The sequence below is a fragment of the Sinocyclocheilus grahami genome, unplaced genomic scaffold (assembly GCF_001515645.1).
Source record: "Sinocyclocheilus grahami isolate Dianchi unplaced genomic scaffold, SAMN03320097.WGS_v1.1 scaffold474.1, whole genome shotgun sequence".
Taxonomy (NCBI): Eukaryota; Metazoa; Chordata; class Actinopteri; order Cypriniformes; family Cyprinidae; genus Sinocyclocheilus; species Sinocyclocheilus grahami.
This window is the reverse complement of record NW_015505653.1, coordinates 630,835-652,367: the sequence shown is the minus strand read 5'-3', so window position 1 is coordinate 652,367 and position 21,533 is coordinate 630,835. Positions and strand designations below refer to the sequence as shown.

General features: G+C 35.2%; 1 protein-coding gene across 1 annotated transcript; it reads right to left on the bottom strand.

Annotated features, from left to right (window-relative positions):
* Positions 1-13,612: 13,612 nt before the first annotated feature.
* LOC107553521 (serine/threonine-protein kinase NIM1-like) lies at positions 13,613-21,276 on the bottom strand. The gene is made up of 4 exons (XM_016235783.1): positions 21,180-21,276; positions 19,053-19,343; positions 16,776-16,973; positions 13,613-13,650 (listed from the first exon to the last, which is right to left on the bottom strand). The coding sequence occupies exons 1-4, from the start codon at positions 21,199-21,201 to the stop codon at positions 13,613-13,615; spliced, it is 549 nt and encodes a 182-aa protein (XP_016091269.1). The 5' UTR covers positions 21,202-21,276.
* Between the last annotated feature and the right edge of the window lie 257 nt (positions 21,277-21,533).

The following is a 21,533-nucleotide window of genomic DNA, read 5'->3' as shown; positions in this document are numbered from 1 at the left end:
TAAATTATATATATATATATATATATATATATATATATATGTCTGTGCGTGTGTGTGTGTGTGTGTATGCAAAATTTGGGGGCTCAAGCCCCTGCCCTTTTTCAAAATTAATCAGAAGTGCCCCTCTCAGGCAAATAGCAATGATAATATTGTGGTCAATAAAACAAAACGCAATGAACATGACAATGTGTACAAAACAGTAACGAATTGCTCAAAAGTAAAAAATATATATATTATCTGTTAGTCTGAGGCACTGCCATAACACATTGCTATGGGTTGCATGCATTTTGCTTGACTGTCTGATATTGCCACTGATTTATATCTCTATTATAGATCAGTGGATTTTGAGTGAGGACCAAAGATGGTGCCTTGTTAAGACGACGTTTTCAGAGCTCCTGACCAAATTTTATTGGTTTAGAAAGGCATCAACATATTCGTTTATCAAAGGCGATATCGTTCATTTCTCTAAATGCCAAGGGTCTAAGAAACAATGTGAAGCGCAAAGCCCTTTTTCATTTGCTTGTTAAAAACCATGGATCAGAATGTAGCTTTTTTTCAAGAAACCCATTCCACACAGGATGTTACATTTTGGAGATCGCAGTGGGGCAGTGATGTATGGATGTCTCACGGCACTGAGCGATCAGCGGGTGTCACCATTTTAAATAGTAGTTTGCTGGTGAGAGCCTACTACACCTTGCCAGTGATCCCAAGGGTCATTTTCTTTTGGTTTCACTTGGCCAGGCTATGTATGGGTATAATTCTTAAGAAAATACCGCCTTACTGGATGTGATCACTGAATTATACAGTACTGGGTAAATAAATGCCCCAATGCTGTTCTTATTTTAGGTGGTGGATTTCAATGTGGTATTAAATAGTGATTTGGATATGTTTCCCCCAAGAGCTGCTTCTATAAATCCAATTAGTAAGTCAGTAGTAATTTAGCTAAACTTAAAAGAATAGAAGAAAATAGGGTGGTGTCTAAATTTGCAATACTTTCTTCTGAATCTTACAAGCTTGAGTATGCTGACCTGCAATCTAAATTAGATGAGCTGTACACTTATAGGGCACAGGGTAAGATCTAGACCAGTGATGGACAAACTTGGCCCTTCCAGGCCACTTTCCTGCAGAGATTTGATCCAACCCTGATAAAACTCACCTGCCTGTAGCTTTATAGTATAGTCTTGGAGACAATGATTGGCTGGTTCAGGTGTTTGATTAGAGTTGTAGCTAAACTCTGAAGGAAAGTGACCTGGAAGGGCCAAGTTTGCCAACCCCTGATCTAGACAAAAATGGATGGAGGAGGGCAAATGCAACTCCGCATATGTTTTTTCAGATTAGAAAAGAGTCGCTTAAGAACTTCATTAACTGAAACTCTACATATCGGGGAACAGTCACTAGTAATAATCCTCAAGAAGTTGCACGTTTCTGTGCAAAATTTTACAGTAATCTTTACCAAAAAAAATGTGTGTGTGTGTGTGTGCAGGTGCATCTCAATAAATTAGAATGTCGTGGAAAAGTTCATTTATTTCAGTAATTCAACTCAAATTGTGAAACTCGTGTAGTAAATAAATTCAGTGCACACAGACTGAAGTAGTTTAAGTCTTTGGTTCTTTTAATTGTGATGATTTTGGCTCACATTTAACAAAAACCCACCAATTCACTATCTCAACAAATTAGAATACTTCGTAAGACCAATAAAAAAAATATAGTATAAGTACCTAATGTTAGTAGTATAGACGAAACCAAAATTTTCTTTTAGCCAAACCCATTTCAAACAAGGTTATCTTATTATATTATTGTTACCTTATAGCAGTGGTTCTCAACCTTTTTTTCCGCCGCCGGACTTACTATTGTCCAAGTCTCGCGGGCCGCACGCATATCATTGACATATTACCTCAGCAAAACAAACCAACCTGATTTATAATATTATAGCCTAAATATTATGATATTTAATCGATTACATTCATTGAAATAAATAAATAATTCTACTCCCCATAAATAACACCCAATTTTGTGAAATTCGGCTCGAAAGGTGTAAAAGCACAATCATAGGCGGAGTTTCACTTTTATGCGTGGGGGGGGCACCCACTGGCAGACGAATTTGAGACACTTTTTATATGTTCTACATATCATGTATTTATGTAACACATATTCTACGTTAAAAAATAAATTTAGAATGAACATAACTGCTGTACAAAGAGTAAAAAAAAATATAGGCTACCTAATGCAGAAAAGCCGCCTCTTTTTCCGAATTGCGTAGATGACCACTATCTTTCTTTCATCTCTTCTGATAAAATTTCAGTTAAATCGTTTTCTGTGTGCTAGATCAGAGCTAGAGCCCTGCATTTCAGCCCGGGCTGGGCTTCGGGACAATTTCCACGTCATAGTTCAGACGTGGGCAGGGCCTCGGGCCTGTTTTAGGATTCTCCTTATTTTTATATTTTAGACAGCCATCAATTAGTGATGAAAAAAGATTGCCGCGCTGGTGGAAACATGTTTTATTTCGTTAAGTAGTCATTTAAAGATTTCTATAGATATATTTATCATGTCTGTGAGGCATGTATTCACTGAGTTTTGGTTCATTTTTGTGAAGCGCTCCTGTTGAAGAAGAGACGGCAGAAAGCACATCATGTTTGATTCTTTATTTTATAAAAGCACAACGTTTTGTTGATATTGTGAGTGCACACAAATAAAAGTAGACCCTTTACAGTTACGAATGTATTACTCTTACCTTTTATGAGCAAAAATGACGGCGTATCCACTGAAAAAAAATGCAAGTGATTGCGCCGGCGTCTCTATGTCCTGCAAAGCGCACTTCAGCTTCCACTCTCTGCGCAAACTATTAGATACAGCGCACATTTATCTAGGTTTAACGTTTAAACATTGTTATATGCTTGAACTGTTTTATATCTTTAGATTTTATTTTAGTCTAGTCGAGATGATTTGATAACCAAACTGAGAGACCATTTTGAAGGCTCAGGAAACCTTTGCAGGTGTTTTGAGTTGATTAGCTGATTGGCATGTCACCATATTCTAATTTGTTGAGATAGTGAATTGGTGGGTTTTTGTGAAATGTGAGCCAAAATCATCACAATTAAAAGAACCAAAGACTTAAACTACTTCAGTCTGTGTGCATTGAATTTATTTAATACACAAGTTTCACAATTTGAGTTGAATTACTGAAATAAATGAACTTTTCCATGACATTCTAATTTGTTGAGATGCACCTGTATATATATATATATGTATATATTCTGAAGAGGTAGCCTGTACTTTTCTGGAGTCTGTTAAAAATTGCAAGAATATCTGAAAAAATTGCAAGACTATTGATGTAACGGGGCTGACGAGACGTGAGACGTGTGGATCCATCTGCAGGATTTATTAAAGAGACGTGGTAAACAGGCAAGGTCAAAACAATGGCAAACAGGTATATGGTGGGCAAAACACAAGAATAGTCCCAGGGCTAGCATAGGTCACCGATCAGCAGACAGAATCACAGGGGCAAGACGAGAGGGAGAAATCCAAGAAAACAGGCAAAGATCAGAAACCACAAAAACAGGCAAGGCAAAACAAGGAAAACTCGGAAAGGGGTACAGGCTAAACAATACACAGCAGAGAAAGGTGGTTAGTGGGTGTTATATAGTGAGTGAGGTGATTAGAAACAGCTGTGTGCAATCAGTGCAGTGTGCAAATCGTGCAAAGAATGATGGGATATGTAGTCCAGGGTGCTATGCAACAGTTTGTGTTGTGCGAGAGTCAATGTAATGGAAAGGGTGACCTCTGGTGGTGAATAAACGGAAGTCCATGGACTGAATTCGTGACAATTGAGTTAGTAACTCAATTATAGAACTTAAAATCAATAAATCACTCCGGACAATCAAAACGGACGGGGTTAACGCAGAGTTCTATAAACAGTTTTCTAAATAATTTATAAGGTTTTTGAAGAAAGCATATGAGGCTCTTCCCCCGACTTTCACTCAAGGTTTAATTACTTTAATTTCAAAACCCCCAAAAATCCAAAAATATAATTGACAATTGGCAACCCGGTTCTCTGCTTAACAATGATTATAAAATTTTAGCACTTATATTTGCTAAATTGCTAAAATCTGTACTGGGTTCTGTAATAGTTGAGACACAATCTGTTTTTGGTTTTGTTTTGTTTTTAACAAAAGACACATTGTTAATAATATAAGGTTAGTTCTTGATTTATTATATTATTCAGACTTGATACAGGAGGACATCTTAATTATTTTCTTAGATTTCTATAAGGCGTTCGATTCTTTAGAGTACCAATTATTATTAAGTCATTACATAAATTTGGTTTTGGGGATAGGTTTTGCAGAGTAATTAAAACCCTCTACAATAATGGAAGCTCTTCAATTGAATTAAAGAATGGCACTTCACCAAGGTTTAGTTTCTCTAGAGGAGTCAGAGTGTGTATCATTTCTCCCTATTTATTTCTTCTTTGTGTGCAGCTACTGTCAACGTTTGTTTGTGAAAGCGGTGTTCGGGGTAGTGGATCGAGAACTATTTATTAGTCAATTAGCATATGACACCACCTTATTTTTAAGAGATGCATCCCAAATCCCTATAGCAAGAATAAAGAAGATGTAACACATGGTTGCAGAGAGACTTGATCTTGAGAGGCAAAGTACTGAGGTCAAAACAATGGCAAACAGGTATATGGTGGGCAAAACACAAGAATAGTCCCAGGGCTAGCATAGGTCACCGATCAGCAGACAGAATCACAGGGGCAAGACGAGAGGGAGAAATCCAAGAAAACAGGCAAAGATCAGAAACCACAAAAACAGGCAAGGCAAAACAAGGAAAACTCGGAAAGGGGTACAGGCTAAACAATACACAGCAGAGAAAGGTGGTTAGTGGGTGTTATATAGTGAGTGAGGTGATTAGAAACAGCTGTGTGCAATCAGTGCAGTGTGCAAATCGTGCAAAGAATGATGGGATATGTAGTCCAGGGTGCTATGCAACAGTTTGTGTTGTGCGAGAGTCAATGTAATGGAAAGGGTGACCTCTGGTGGTGAATAAACGGAAGTCCATGGACTGAATTCGTGACAATTGAGTTAGTAACTCAATTATAGAACTTAAAATCAATAAATCACTCCGGACAATCAAAACGGACGGGGTTAACGCAGAGTTCTATAAACAGTTTTCTAAATAATTTATAAGGTTTTTGAAGAAAGCATATGAGGCTCTTCCCCCGACTTTCACTCAAGGTTTAATTACTTTAATTTCAAAACCCCCAAAAATATTTACTTTTAATTGACAATTGGCAACCCGGTTCTCTGCTTAACAATGATTATAAAATTTTAGCACTTATATTTGCTAAAAGACTCAAATCTGTACTGGGTTCTGTAATAGTTGAGACACAATCTGTTTTTGGTTTTGTTTTGTTTTTAACAAAAGACACATTGTTAATAATATAAGGTTAGTTCTTGATTTATTATATTATTCAGACTTGATACAGGAGGACATCTTAATTATTTTCTTAGATTTCTATAAGGCGTTCGATTCTTTAGAGTACCAATTATTATTAAGTCATTACATAAATTTGGTTTTGGGGATAGGTTTTGCAGAGTAATTAAAACCCTCTACAATAATGGAAGCTCTTCAATTGAATTAAAGAATGGCACTTCACCAAGGTTTAGTTTCTCTAGAGGAGTCAGAGTGTGTATCATTTCTCCCTATTTATTTCTTCTTTGTGTGCAGCTACTGTCAACGTTTGTTTGTGAAAGCGGTGTTCGGGGTAGTGGATCGAGAACTATTTATTAGTCAATTAGCATATGACACCAACTTATTTTTAAGAGATGCATCCCAAATCCCTATAGCAAGAATAAAGAAGATGTAACGCATGGTTGCAGAGAGACTTGACCTTGAGAGGCAAAGTACTGCTTGCTAAGGCATCTCCAGGCTTATGCTTAGGGATGGGTACCAAAACCCGGTATCGCATTTCATATGTTTGTATTACACACAGGCTATAAAAAGTCCTAAAGCAGATGTTTATGGGGGGAAAGGATTTGGCAAAGATGTTGTATTGTGCAATGTTAAGCAGGGGCGGGAAATGGGGGCTGTAAAAAAAACTCCAGACTCCCAGTGGTTACATCTCCCATGCTGAAACATCTCTCTGCTGACCAAATATAGAGGTTTGACATATTAGAGATATCGCATCAGGCATCCTGTTTATGTTTGTAATGTTGGAACTCTTAATTCAATTGCGATTTGTAAAAACAACAAATTCAATCGACGGGATCCACATTTATTAACATCTTCTAATGCAACAGAATGTAAAATCTAGGCAAATGTGTGTGTGTGTGTGTGTGTGTGTGTGTGTGATTGAGTGGATAACAGGGCAGTATATATACATTTAAAGCATTTTTTTATAATAAAGTGTTGCAATTGTGCATTTAAATGGTCGTGTCTTTTTCTTTTGTGTGTTAAACCCATCTGAAGTATTATGACAATGATCTAGCATCTAATATCAATTAATAAGTCGTTTTATATAATAAAATTAAATACAAATTATTATTATTATTTTATTATCGGTTATTTCAAATGACCAAAAATTAAGACACTGCTTAATTTAGCCTTTAAATTAGATTTTAATTGCCTATGAGTAAAGCTTGGAAGTAAAACAAGTTTGTCTTTCATTGCCTCACCCTTCCTAAGAAAATACATTTCTCCTATTGGTTCAATGCCATTGAGCATGTGTTTGTTCTTGCTTAAGCTCTTTGTGATTGATTTAGGGGATTCTTATCTCTGTATCTTTCATATACCAAAGTATCAGTGTGAGGTGTGACAGGTGATGCCTAAACTTGCTGGGGTGAGATAAATTACTGAGCCGAGTTTCTCCATTTCATGCCAAATGCCTGCGATTCAAATACTCTTGTCCTAAACCTGTCATCGCCTCCGTTTAATCTTGCTGTGCGGGTGAAAACCTTATTTGTTAAAACATAATGCATTTCACTTAAGAATTTCGCCTTTGTTCAAGGATACTATTAAATTCCAATTCCACATGTGACGAGTTCAAGTGATCTAAAATCATGTTATGTTTAAAAGAAGAATTCATGCAAAAATTAAACCCTTGTGGACAATAAGTGCACTTAACTGTATTGAATGTGCACTTGCAGTGTACTTCAAATCTTATTTTTAATTTTTTTTTACTTAATATATTAATAAAATAAAAGGTCACTTAAGTACTTAAAGAGAGTAAACTTTCATGACTGTTTCTTACAATTAAGTACGCTTTTAAAAAGTGCACTTTGTAATAATGTCAAATGAAACGTTTCACTTTGTAGTAAATTTTAAATCATTAACAATCTTTTGTCTTGCTTTAAAGTAGCACAATTATATATGGTGACTGATATGCTATATATATATATATACTGTATCAAGGCAAATGTATTGAAAAGTATGTAACTGAACTGTGTGTTATTCAAAATTACATTTAAGGTTAATATATTTTGTGCTAAATTGTAATGTCATCATTACAAATGTGTAATTGCAAATATATTGAAATACACGACATACAATTTTCAATATTACAGTTTAGGTTACCATTAATGCTTGCCATATATTCTGCAGTATTGTTTAAAGACAACAGAAGTAACTGTGAAATGACATAATGTACTTCATAAGTCCTACTTAAGTGGGTCAAAAACTGCATTGGATCTAGATTTAAACTATAATACATTTTAATTTAATTGCAAGTCACGTGCAATTACTATTAGTGTCTGAAAACATTCAGTTCACACTTAAGTATATTTGTGTCATTATTTGCTTATCCATATTGTTTTACCTCCATATGACTTTCTGATGTGGGAAACAAAGTTATTTATTTTCTAAAAGCAAAGGCATACCCCCCACCCACATTTAAACTAAAGTTTTTGGCTACTAGCCCACATCTGTTTTGACATTTTCGCAAATCCTTCTGTGCCAATGTTGGCAATAAAGTTGATTGTGCCTGGAAATGAAAAGAGGAAAAGAAACAAAAGTGTCTTGAGTTAGTGAGTGAGTGCAAAAGTCATGCACTGTAACTTTGATAGTACAGTCATAACACGAAGAGAATGATAAATAATGTTGATGTTGTTCCAAACCTGACTTTATTTCTTCTGTGGAGCACAAAAGTAGATATTTAAAAAAAATTAAAAAACATAATAGGGTCCAATCAACATTGGGACTGAGACTTTTTCATCAGCAGCATCTTCTTTCATTTACACAGAAGAAAGAAAGTCAGGTTTGGAACGACAGGAGGATGAACAAATGATGACAGAATTAGTATTTTTGGGTGAACTATCTCTTTAAGCTAGTCTAAAACATTTTCAGCTGTGCTTTTGTCACTCTTTTTTTCATTGTGATCTTTCATACACACATGTAATTAATTGTTATGTTTGGTCCATAATTAGATGGCCGATAAAATGTATAACTACGATTAATCAGAAAGGCAATTAATCAGCCGCCCATGAGCATGTCACGCTCAGTCATCCAAGACTGCTGATTTTGGCCTAAGAAATATTTTAGAATCTTTCAAATTAGTCTCAGATTGCATAATTGCAGTGTATGCCAGACTGATTGTACATTTTGATATGTTCCTCATACAAAGCTACCATATGGCTTAAGAGGACTTATAATATATAGTGTTCATCCATAGTGTAAAAAGAGTTGCATGGACTTGCTATGGAACTTTAATGTTGCTTGTTATGTTTTTTTGTTTTTTTTTAGCTTTAGACTACCTTGTCACCATAAGCTTTTATTGTATAGAAAATTTCATTTTTATTTTCATAATTTTGATACTTGTAAGCCTGTGGTCAGTGTGTGCTTTTGTATTAAGGAAAAGAGTTATGTAGCGTTTGGACCAATTAGACACACAATTATTCATTATATTTAATGAATAATCTGGCAAATCCCCCAAAAATAAAAAAGAAGCAAACTATGTGTTCGTGAACAACCCCGAAGAGCAACTAACATCCCAAAAAAGGCAGAACAGGCCTGATTACCATGGCAAGCAAAGACAGATCATCAGATAACACTGGTTTTATTGCTCAAAGTAATGCAGGCTGAGCAACTCTCACTCCAAGGAAAGAACATTTCATTAATTCATAGTCAGACCTTTCTATGAATGAAATCCATATCCCCAGGTCATTGTGTGTATTATTACTGTTCTTGTATATTGTGTTTTGTATAGTATACTGTTTTATGCATGCCTTATGATAGAATCACTAGTTAAAGTGGTTATATGACGTTGCTAAAAAGAACATTATTTTGTGTATTTGGTGTAATGCAATGGGTTTATGTGGTTTAAGGTTCAAAAAACACATTCTTTTCCAAATACTGTACATTATTGTTGCTCCTCAATTTTTACAAAGCTCATCGTTCTGAAAAGCAAGGTGTGCTCTGATTGGCCAGCTATCCAGTGCGTTGTGATTGGCTGAATACCTCAAGCGTGTGACGGAAATGTTACGTCCCTTACCATATTGTGATGATGTGTCCCGGCGCGACGAGATAAAAACATTAAAATCCATTATAAATGAGGCATTTGTTGCATCCATTGGGGACATAATTACTGATTATAATGACTTATACTGTCTTTTTACGCGTTGCGTTGCATATCGCGCCGTGTATTGCACTGCGTAAACATAAAACCATGTCTGCGTTTGTGATCGGAGAAATGACAAACAACAAGCCCTACTCTACACTGCTCAAAACTCACGTTTGAATCATCAGTAGCAAATTCTTTAAACATGAAAACGTACTTACGTACAGGCTGTGAGTTAGAAGCGCCAGACTGTCCTTGCAAAGTTGGAATTGCCCCACTTTATAGAAACAGCCTTTGTGCACAGACGGCAATGTAGTCTACTCTCCCAGGTTCAGGAAACAGTCCTCCGTAAAATGTGCTGCACACATCTGAATATTTGGGTTGGAATGTTCTGGAACAGTGTTGTAAATGCAACTTAACCACTGATTTCTAGTCGTGTCCTCTTTTGGAAGACCAAACAAAATAGTTTCGTTTTCACAGCGAAACACACAGCGTCTCCACGACATGGAGGCGGCAGCAACAATACTACAGTGAGAATCAAAGTTATGCCTTCTTTCTGAACATTTGGGCGGAGTTATGCAAATCTTCCCACACAGTGATGTAGACATGTGGGGGCATGTTTAAACAAGGCACTTTAGAAGGGCTTAACTTTTATAAAGAATATCTCTTTGGGTTTGAGACTTTAGTCTTTGCAACTTTAGGGATCTTATCAATGCACGAACAGCTTGTAACACTCCAAAGAGAAAGGAAAACTTGAAATTGCATCATATGACCCCTATAACCCCAACTATACCATGTTTGTTATCTACGAATTTGTATTTTGATTATCTAAATGAGGGTGTATATTATATGTTGATACCTAGTGTTCTAAGAATCTTTACCAGTTTTGCATCAGCACCTAGTTACATATGCAAAATACCATGATCGAAGACTCTCTGACCACCCAAAAGATAGACCTCCATAGAACGGCCATTTTCAACGGCCAAAGCAATGCAAGTATCGTACATTTAACTAAATGAAACAGAGGTTTAGTATAAGCTGTAAACCCCCTTGTAAAACGGCACTGGTGGTTTCACTCAGGTGGTTAACTGACTCATTTTTCATAGCTGCATTCTCTGGTTTCTCTAACGGTTTCATTCATCCACTTTAACTCCCCTTTGTATGCATGTGTGAGTGTGTGTATATACTAGTTATGTGTTAGTGTTTAGTTACATTGTAACCAGTGTGCGAGCACTGAATTGAAATCTTTTGTGTCTTTTTGCACTTGAATTGTTTAAACTCTATTGAAGGCTTAAATTGGAGAGGCTTAAAACACGTGCAAATGATAAACTTTTGTAAGGATGAAATGGTGGTCTGATTGGACAAATCCACTAACTGTCTCGATCGAGCGTCTTTCACATCGGCCAGTCCTTATTGTCAAGCCTGTGGCATTAATTTTAATAAAAAATGCAATAATACCACTTTGATGATAAACACTTAAAAAGTACTGTAGCACATTACAAAGATTTCACTCGTTAATATTAGCCTACTTATTGCAATAGCTGTCAAGAATACCTGACTGCCATGATTAACAATATTTTACATAATTTATTTCTCTTGATTAATGTTAATAAATTATTTCACTATTATTAAGGTAAATTAGTGATTTAAAAATTGCATGTGTAGAGTAAGATTTGTGAAAACGTAAATGAACTTACCGACCTGATCCACAAGCAGAAAGACATATTTGTGAAGGCACAAATCAAAGTGCACAGAACGTTTGGTAAAGGTGTGCATTCACCTTCACTAACTTACCTGCCTACTCTGTTCCTTATTTAATGTTAGTTCATAATGCATTTCATCAACATTAAATGCTACATTTAATGCTACGTGTTTTTATATGTAGCTATCTGTGTAAAATATGCCAGACAAGCACACGTGTAGTTCATGATGTTTTCTATATTTTATGTGACAGACCTATAGGTTTGGATGTTATGTTAATGGCATTTATTACTGCAAAATAAAAGGCTGACAACTTGCGTGAATGTTGGCTATAGTCCTGGTAGATGATGGGCCCCTCAAGAGGTAAAGCCCAGGTGCCCCTTACAGTCTTAATGCGGCCCTGCACACAAGTAAAAGTGCTGTTTATTTTTTCCCGAATATCTGCACGAATGCAAATGCAATATTGCTTTTATGCAACAGTTCAATAAACAAGTTAATATCATATTTTAGACACAGTATTGTAAATATAGTCTGTATTGCTCAATTTCCAATCGCATTTCCAGCCACGCCAATAGGTGTCAGTATAAAACTGAAGACAACTTCCATATCAGCATTTGTAATATAAACAATTAAATCCTGAGGGTGTTATGATATAGCATGACGTCATTCTGTGACTAAGCAGCGTTTGTTACTAAACTGAAAACATTGCAATGTAGCATTACCTTTCTCACACTCACATTTAGGGCGGATGAACTTTTTCAGGACAATGTCATCAGTGTGTGCTCGTTCCTCCAACAACTCCAAACTTGTCTTTTGCATTATTCATGTCTAAGACAATAAAGCGGGTTCTGTTGGCCCGTAGCCATGAGAAATGTTACAAGTGCTCAGAAATGACTATTTAATAGCATCGGTCTGTAGCATGGACTGTTTCACATGCTATTTGCCTGTCTCCGATTCCGATAACAACAGGACCTGTGATCCCTCAAACTTACAGTAACATTTCACTTTTTAAAGTCTGATCTGTGAATTCATTTATAATACATCAACTTTCGACGATTTGCTCATTAACTATGTTCGCAGAAGACAGAAACCCCCTCTCATAAGGGAGATGATATTTGTATGAATAATGATGGTAGATTTTTTCACGTTTTGCAGACTAGGCCATCCAGATGACACACTATACCGAGGATAAACAAGCTCTCATTTATAAATTGAACATTCCTTCTAGAAAAACATCTGACTGACTGAGATCAATGTACTGAGATATCTAAGAAACCACAGCATTCCATTAATAATCCGCAATCTGAGTCAAAGCAGCGATAGCGATCAGATTCAGCTTTATTTTCATTGTGCAGAATACAAGTACAGAGACAATGAAACACAGTTAGCATGCATCCAGATGTGCAAATAGCAATATGCTGAGATAAATGCTCCAAATTGCACAACAGGCTGGCTAGATTGTTAACCGATCTAAGTGAAGAGTAAGACTTTGCCCTTGTGCAAAAGTACACTCCAGCATCCTTTAAAAAGAGCACTTATTATGTAAATAATCTACTTTAAAAGAGTAAACTTACATGTGAACCTAATGTAATGTTTTTGGACACTTAATTGCATGTTTTTTTGCAATTAAACGAAAATGTATTCTAGTTTAAATTTATATCAGATGCATTTACTGCTTCATATGCAATTCCATAATTACTTGAATTGTCTTTGAAATACTACTAATGTACGGACAAGCATTTATGATAAACTAAAATATACTTCAATGTCATTCCTATTGACACTTCTTTCATATATTTGCAATTGCGCATTTGTAGAATTTTTGAATTAGAACATTTAGAATATATGAACTTTAAATGCAATGTTGAAAAGCACACTGCAGTTCAAATGATAAGTCCTTTAAAGGTGCTTTACTATGTTAGCTAAGACATCAAAATAAGTGTTTTAAAACAGATTTTTTAAAAACATAATGATTTAAAATGTGTATGTACTTTAAAGTAAAACTTTTCATTTGACATGATAGTGTACTCACTTCAAGTGCAAGTAAGTCGCCTTTTATTTCATGAATATTATACTATCTGCAAGTACATTTTTAAGTAATTATTATCTTTAAAATTTAAAAGAACACTACATTCAATACAATTAAGGGAAAAAATTAAGTAAATAAAAAATAAAACAGTATAAAGCCCAAGTTTATAAATGTAATGTAAAATATTTCTTTTTATTTATTTATTTATTTACATAGTCTCTTCAGATTTTAGAGAATGCACCCTTTATCAGAGAGGTGCAGTGTGTTTGAATTTGAGTGCAACTAAACATTTTGTTTTAAGGTCTTATTTTAAATTTGAGGTATCCTATCGTTTAGAAAGGCAGTTTAACAGCATAAAGAGCACTGCACACTGAAAAACCCAACACCTTTTAAAGAGTGCATCTAAATGGTAAACAGAAGATGAACTGCCTGTTAATATTGTGAAATATATTGTATAGTGGCAGGTAGCATCTGATATCAGAGTACATCAGTGATCTTGTGTGATCTTCACTTGTCATTGATTGCACTTTTTGGTGCCAAAGCATGTGTGAACAGGTCTGGAATGAAGGGCCAAGTAGAGTATTGCAAAATCCATATCAGCCTGCAAACTGCCAATCACTTTGAAGAAACCATGAACGCTGCAAGCACAAACTAGTAGCGTACAGGAAGTGCACAAATGTTGTGAAATTGAGGTCAAGGGAATTCAGAAAGACAGGAAAAGAAACAGTTCGTTCCAAGGACAGTAAATCTCTGCCCTGCTTTGCACGTCTTGAAAGATTTGAAAGGCTGTTTACACAAGAGTCCTGTTGCTGAGTATTTGAGAAGATGGCCTGTTATGTGAGAGATGTTGATGTTAAGAAAGTCTAAACCTTTGATGCTTAACAATACCACAAAAGATTTTTTTAAAACATACAGCAAATCTAAGGACAGTTAATCCAGTCCCACACTTGTTTACACTGGATATCTTATCCAAACTGAGCAATTCAGAGGCTCCAGTTAAGAAAAATAAACTCCTAAAATAAAATAAATTGTTTTTTTGGATTAATGGATAGTCTTTTGTGTAATTAATCACTAGGGTACATATTTACTATTCATTTTGTTTGCTTTCACAATTTTTAAGAACAAGATGCATTGGATTACATAAGAAAATAAAGGTCTCCATATATTTTTCTGATCAGATGTTGCTCAACAAGCAGTTTTTCCGTTCTTTCTTTTTTTTTTTACCACAGCACTGATTCTGAAGCACACACTTATTTTTGTCACACATGTTTTCATGAATTATAGAGGTGTGCACAGGCAATGTATATTCTTTTATTAAAGCTTAGGAATTTCAAAAATCCATGTCACAGTTCACACCAAAATAAAACGAATAAGTAAATGTATTGCTTAAAGATTACTTTTTTCATTATAGACTTTGCATTAGTCTATAATGTTATGACTTATATGTTCTCATATTCTCGTTACCATATGCATTGTGACATTTATTTATTTTTTGATGTCCTGCTATTTTTAATTGTAATTCCTATATTTCTATATGAATGCACTGATGCATAAATACTTCCTAATATATAATTTTCAAACAGTATTTATTTATTTATTGTTGCATCACAGTAATGAGAACTTGAGAGGAAATTGTACTTAACTGTCATGAAAATATTATACAAAAATATAATACAATGTATTTTTCAAGTAGCATCTGTAATTCGTGTGGCAACGTTATATGAAATGTTACGTATCATATTAGCAAAGTACAATATATCTGTCATGTACATGAGCTCAAACAAAAAGATAATATTAACATGCAATCAGGTAACAATAAATCACATGCAATGCTTGATAATTAAACATCATGCTGCAAATGATTGCAGTGGAGTACAATAACAATTTCAGATTTACGTGTTATTGAGTAGTATAAGGTTTAGTAACATGACATGTATCTAAATATGATTTAGATGGTCAAAGGCATGTGTGTGTAACTACAAAACACTATTATGCCTGTAAAAACAGCATCTTGGCAGATCTCCTCCATTCCTTATAAGGAAAAATAAAGATGATTAATAGTATAGAATGGAATAATCGCTGATACCACAAGCTTTTTATAAAGCGCCATGCTAATTAGGATTAACTGCTGATTAGCACTTAATCCTTTGCGTCATACGTTCAATGTAAACCCTGCCTGAGATCAGCAAATGATTGCTAAGTAGCAATTCAGCTGTCGAGTCCATCAAATTAAACATCAAATCTGTCAGGCTTTTATAAAAAATACATGTGAACTTTGTTACATAAAGCCAGAACAGCCAGTAACCAGTGTATTGCAAATATTTACTTCATATGACACTCAACCCAAAGCTGTGGCTCAGACAATATCAAACAAGCAATATTCTCAAACATTCAACTATTCAGTGATACAAAAATGTATCAAATGTTTTCCTAACCGTTAAGTATTGGCCATATCTCCATATTCAACTTGGCAACAGTAAATGACCACTTATGGATTGACTGCAAAATAAAAACATCCTCCATTAGAATTACATGTGTATGATGAATCCAAATGTGCACGCAATCTCTGCTGCTAATATATGAAATGTTTTGATTTGTATATATTGGCTAATAGGTTGGTAAAAGGAAAGCAGCTCTTTCATACCTCATTGAGGTCTAAAAGTCTGAGCCCTCAGTGAGAAGGGTTTATTGTTGTTAAAAAATTAAAACAAAGTGACATACAAATAAACAAGAAGTTTTACAAATTTAAGTATTTGCACAAGTGGTCTCAGACCTTGGACCCCATTGGACCCTGGAGATTTTGTAAAATAGAACACAAAACTATGCGGTACAACTGATTCATTCTGATTAATATGAGTATATTTCCGATATAAAGATTCAATCCCATGTTTGAGCTATTCATTAAAAGAACCATTCGTTTCGGGAATCAAGCTACATTTGTTGAGCTGTATGTTTCTGATTCGTTAAAAACAACCAGCTCATAAGAACCGGCTCATAATTCGTTTCAGGAATCGAATTAAACCAATTAAAAATAACTGGCTGGTAAAAAAAAATTTAATTTCTGGAATGGGGCTACACTTGTTGAGCTGAATATTTTTGATTCACTAAAAAGAATCAGTTCATGCATTTCGGGAATCAGGCTGCATTTGTTGTGTTATATGCTTCTGATTCGCTAAAAAGAACTGGCTTATAAGAAACTTTCGCTTCGGGAATCAGGCTACACTTGTTGAGCAGTATGTTTTTGATCACTAAAAAGAACCAGCCAGAGTCAAGAGAGTGACCAAGAGAGTCATTAGTCTCGGATATCAGGTTACACTTGTTGCTATGTACATTTTTGATTCATTAAAAGAACTGGCTCGTGAGAATGATTTTGTTTCAGGAATCGGGCTATTCTTGTTGTGCTTTCATTAAGCAACAGTTCTGTCAGGACCACTATCGTCAAAGATGATTGACAATTAGCATACAGTTTGGATTGGCGGTATGGTTCTGTCTTGCTGGTGATGCGTGAGAACAGGTCTCCTCCGCTGCCATACTCCATAGCGAGGTACAAATGCTTCCTGGTCTCGAGCACCTCATACAGACGCACAATGTTCGGATGGGACAGATTTTCCATACAGATGATCTCTGAGGCAAACAGATTCTGTGACTTCTTGTCGAGACGCGCCTTATTGAGAATCTTTACTGCAACACGTTCTGTGAGACCGAGAGAGAGGAGTGTTAAATCACAGTGAACTGTATTTGGGGGAAATCCATGTCATACAAACTTAGCGCGGATGCTAGCGAAACATTCAAGTGACCTTTTTATCTTATTAAAGTTCTTTAAACAAATATGTGGTCAAATGCTTGAGAGGCCTCCCTGCTGTGTTGTTTTCAAGAGGCCTTTCAACCAACCCACCAAAAATATTAGAGGGATTCACAGAGGGGGTGCTGTAAATCTGGTGGGATTACATGAGCGGATCAACTCGTGGTCAGACCCTGTTCAACTGTGCCGCCTGCTGTCAGGAGCTACAAACTGACAGAACACAGCAATCCACAGAGGGTAATGCCGTGATGAAGTGATGAAGTATCGACAGATCTCATTGTGAAGTACATCCGAGTGTAATGGATTCTCAGCTAGACAAAATGTACAGCACGGACTTGGTTCTATGCAATCGGTTGTTGACTGGATTTTGAGTTGTGGGTGTTGCACCCAAAAATGGCTGGAGCTTGCAGAGCGGGTTTAAGTCGATTAATTGATTGGAGAAGTCCTGCGTACGTCACCAGAGAAGAGGGATGAGAGTCCAAACAGCTGATAAAAACATCACAATAATCCGCAAGTGATCCACACCACTCCAGTCCATCAGTTAACGTCTTGCGAAGTGAAAAGCTCCATGTTTGTAAGAAACAAATTCATCATTAAGATGTTTTTAACTTCAAACCGTTACAAGTCCTCTATCCATAATATCGTTTTCTCCAGTGAAAGAATTGTCCCATCTGAATCAGGAGAGCAATATGCACAGATCAAGCACCGTTTACAAGTGAAAACCGTTTTAAACAAATATGTCAGTGGATTTTGATGTGAGTTTTCACTGGAGGAAGTGTTATGGATTATAGACTGGTATTTTGGTCGGTTTAAAGTCTTGATGGATTTGTTTCTTACAAACAAGCAGCTTTTCTCTTCACATGAAGATTAATTGATGGACTGGAGTCATGTGTATTATTATTAGGATTATTGTGATGTTTTTATCAGCTGTTTGGACTGTCATTCTGATGGCACCCATTCACTGCAGAGGATCCATTGGTGAGCAAGTGATGTGATGCTACATTTCTCCAAATCTGTTCTGATGAAGAAACAAACTCATCTGCATCTTGGACGGGCTGAGGGAGAGTACTTTTTAGGCAAATTTTCATTTTTGGGTGAGCTGTTCCTTTAAAAAATTATGAGGTAAAAAAAAAACATATGTATGGATGAATTGTTTGCAAAAACAAATCGCCAACTCGTAAAATAGTTACACGTTCTCATGAGACCGGATTGGAATTTTCATTTCATTCCCACTTAAAAAAATATCTAGTTTGGACTCAGGCTATTTAATATTATATGAAATAGATAAAAATCACAATTATATTAAATACATATCTGAATTACACATGCAGTGTGTAAAGTGTTTGGACATATTAAATGTCCTCAAAATTAAAGATTGACTATAGATATTATATTGTATTGTATGTAACTTTTTAAATTAAGACACCATTTAGATATCATCTAATGAAAATGTAAAATTAATCTTTAAAAAACATTAATAATTTTTTTTAAAAACTAGCAAATCTCAAAATGTAGATCTTATTATTTTGTTGTAATGCCTAAATTCACTTGTAGCATAGACATTCTTCTTCATTATTTATATTCATTATTAATAATATGTTCAATATATAGTACATTTTTTAATTATTCATAATTATTTAATCATTATGAATTACTGGGTCATTGGTATCAGACAGAATTTTAGGAAAGATAGTACTAGCACATTTTCAAATTAAATTTTCAAATAGACAATTTCTGGTGGTCGATATTAGGTGTGAACTTAAGAGGAACTAGTCTCATACATCCATTAAAAATGACCTTGACACTTGTTGGTTAAATGTAATTGCAAACTGCAGAAACTTAAAGCTAGCCTGAGAACAGGTATAACTTGTTTCCAGGTATTTTTATTTGATTTATAGTATTTCAGATACTCTATGCCACTTTATGTAGAGTCATCCAAAGCCTTCTTAAGTGACAACTGATTGTCTCACCTTTAGTCAAAGCGTGAACACCCAGTTTGACCTGAGAAAAATTTCCAGTCCCTATTTCTCCTCTGAGTTCATAGAAAGCAATCCTGCGGCCCAGTATCATGTCACTGATGACCTGCTCATTGTGGGACATGTCATAGAGGACCCTCTCGAAGGCCGTCTGCTTCGCTCTTTGTTCAGGCGTAAGTGCCGGACACTTGCGTGTTTCTGCTTCTTTCTGGGCAGGTTGGGCCGCCGGTTCATTCTTTCCTTTTTTCCCATGTCGCTTCGCCCAGACATTTAGTGTTTTGGTACCTTGGATAGGACAAAAAAAATTAGGTTTGAAAATACCAACCAAGTCAAATTACTTAAATTAATAAAAACTGTACATAAAAACAAATTTTTGGATCCTCTATCATAAGAGTGGTGATGACTGTTTTAATGCACATTTGAGTTCCTTTTTAACCTTTAACCTTTTGTACATCTCATAATAGTTGAACTAAATTGAGTATATACATGTTTCTAAAGAATATACAGGAACAATTAATTACTGCAGCTAATAAGAGGTTTTGCATGATAATAAATTATACTGTTGCACTGGCCTCGACGTTCGATTCTCCGACTATTACAAGCAGATTTCCTGCTTCATTGTCACGATCCCTGTTCACCCCATCCTTGAAAGGTAAAGCTCCTGTAAACCTTTCCTTCAGGATGGAAGGTCAATGAAAGGAAGTGTCCCAGTCTGTGGAGACTGACACGGTCATTGCGTTTACATTCATAGACATTTACCAAACAAAAGTCAGGACATAATTGGATTTTATTTCTCATGATGTTAAAAACCTTGAAATGTAAAGGCTTATACCTGATGAAATTATTTGTGTATGCAAATATAAAGAGTTACTACATTTCTTTACAAAACTACAATTTTAATTTAAACATTTTGAATGTGTGTGTGTGTGTATATACAGTGGGTACGGAAAGTATTCAGACCCCCTTAAATTTTTCACTCTTTGTTATACTTAAAAATCACCCTTTAAAGAAAATATCATACTTTAAACGCTTTTTAGGAGCTATTATTTTTACCGTGTCAATTTGTTTTTGTTATAAATTATTGTATTTAGGTTGATTCTGTGATGTCAAATAATGTTTTTTTACTTGAACAAAACTAGTTCGTTTAGATGCTACACTCTAAAAAAATTTATTTTTAAAAAAAGTTATATTTAACCCAGCATTTTTTTAGGGTGTACCTTTTTTCAAGTCAAGTCACTGTAAAAAAAAAATGGTTGAGAAAAGGTAAAAATCCAATTCAACTTGATGCATAATGATGCGTTAACCTATAATGTAAGACTTGTGTGACACCAGCATATTGAAATAACATTTCGAACACTGTTTTGGAATATTGCATAGTTGCATCCCTCTAGATGTTCTTGTATAATCCTAATCCGTGCCTGAATGTCCTTTCTATTTTAGTTCAAATGCCCAGTATGTCTGCACTGGAGGCAAGATCAGGCTTGCAAGTCTGAATAGAAAAGTCTTTAAGAAGGGTGGATTAGGAGCCACGTTAAGACAATGCATCACAGGTTGCAGACTCGACACACTTCTAAAAATACACAGGATATCCACTGAACTATTTTCAATATCAGTAACACCAATGCTGCAGGAAGAAAACAAACGGTTGGGTTTAAGACTTAATTTAATCACACTATTTTCCATTAATGACTTTTGCTGCCTTTAATTAAACAAAATTGCACTGTAACACCAAAAAAAATCTAAGTGTCATAATTAGCACTTAAATTCTACAAAACATCTTTTGTACTGTGAAACTGAATCTTAAAAACCAACTGTGTTTAGGAGCAAATATTAAGAGTTGAAATTAAATATTTATTAACTAACAAAATTCCAAATCAATGAACAAATTATGAGATCTTATGCATATCCAGTGTAATTAATATGCCGTTAATAGAGGATCATATTAATTTGTCTTGTAAGAAAATTATCTTTATCATTATCATTATTCTCGGTTGATATATTATTAATAATCTATGCAACCTGACCCATAACCACTGCTCAAAAAATAAAAAATAAATTATAAAATTTCTGCTTGATTACAAACTCTCCCTATACTCTATTCCATGAAGAAATAAACTTTACCTGGTAGCTGTGGATCCTTCATGCTGGTGTATGTATGAATGAACGTAGAGAACAGCACAATAACCTCTCACTCTACAGTCTTCAATCCTCCAGCGATCACCAGCACCCAATCCAATTAGATGGACGTAATAATAGATTAGATTAGATTAGATTAGATTCAACTTTATTGTCATTGTGCAGAGTACAGGGCCAATGAAATGCAGTTAGCATCTAACCAGAAGTGCAAATAGCCAGTGTATATAAATAAGAGTAAATACGTACAGTGGGTAAACAAAAGAATCAAACCCCTTTAAATTGGTTAAACCCACATTTGGTTGCTTTGCAGTCTAAAATGAAGATGGACACAGTTTTTGT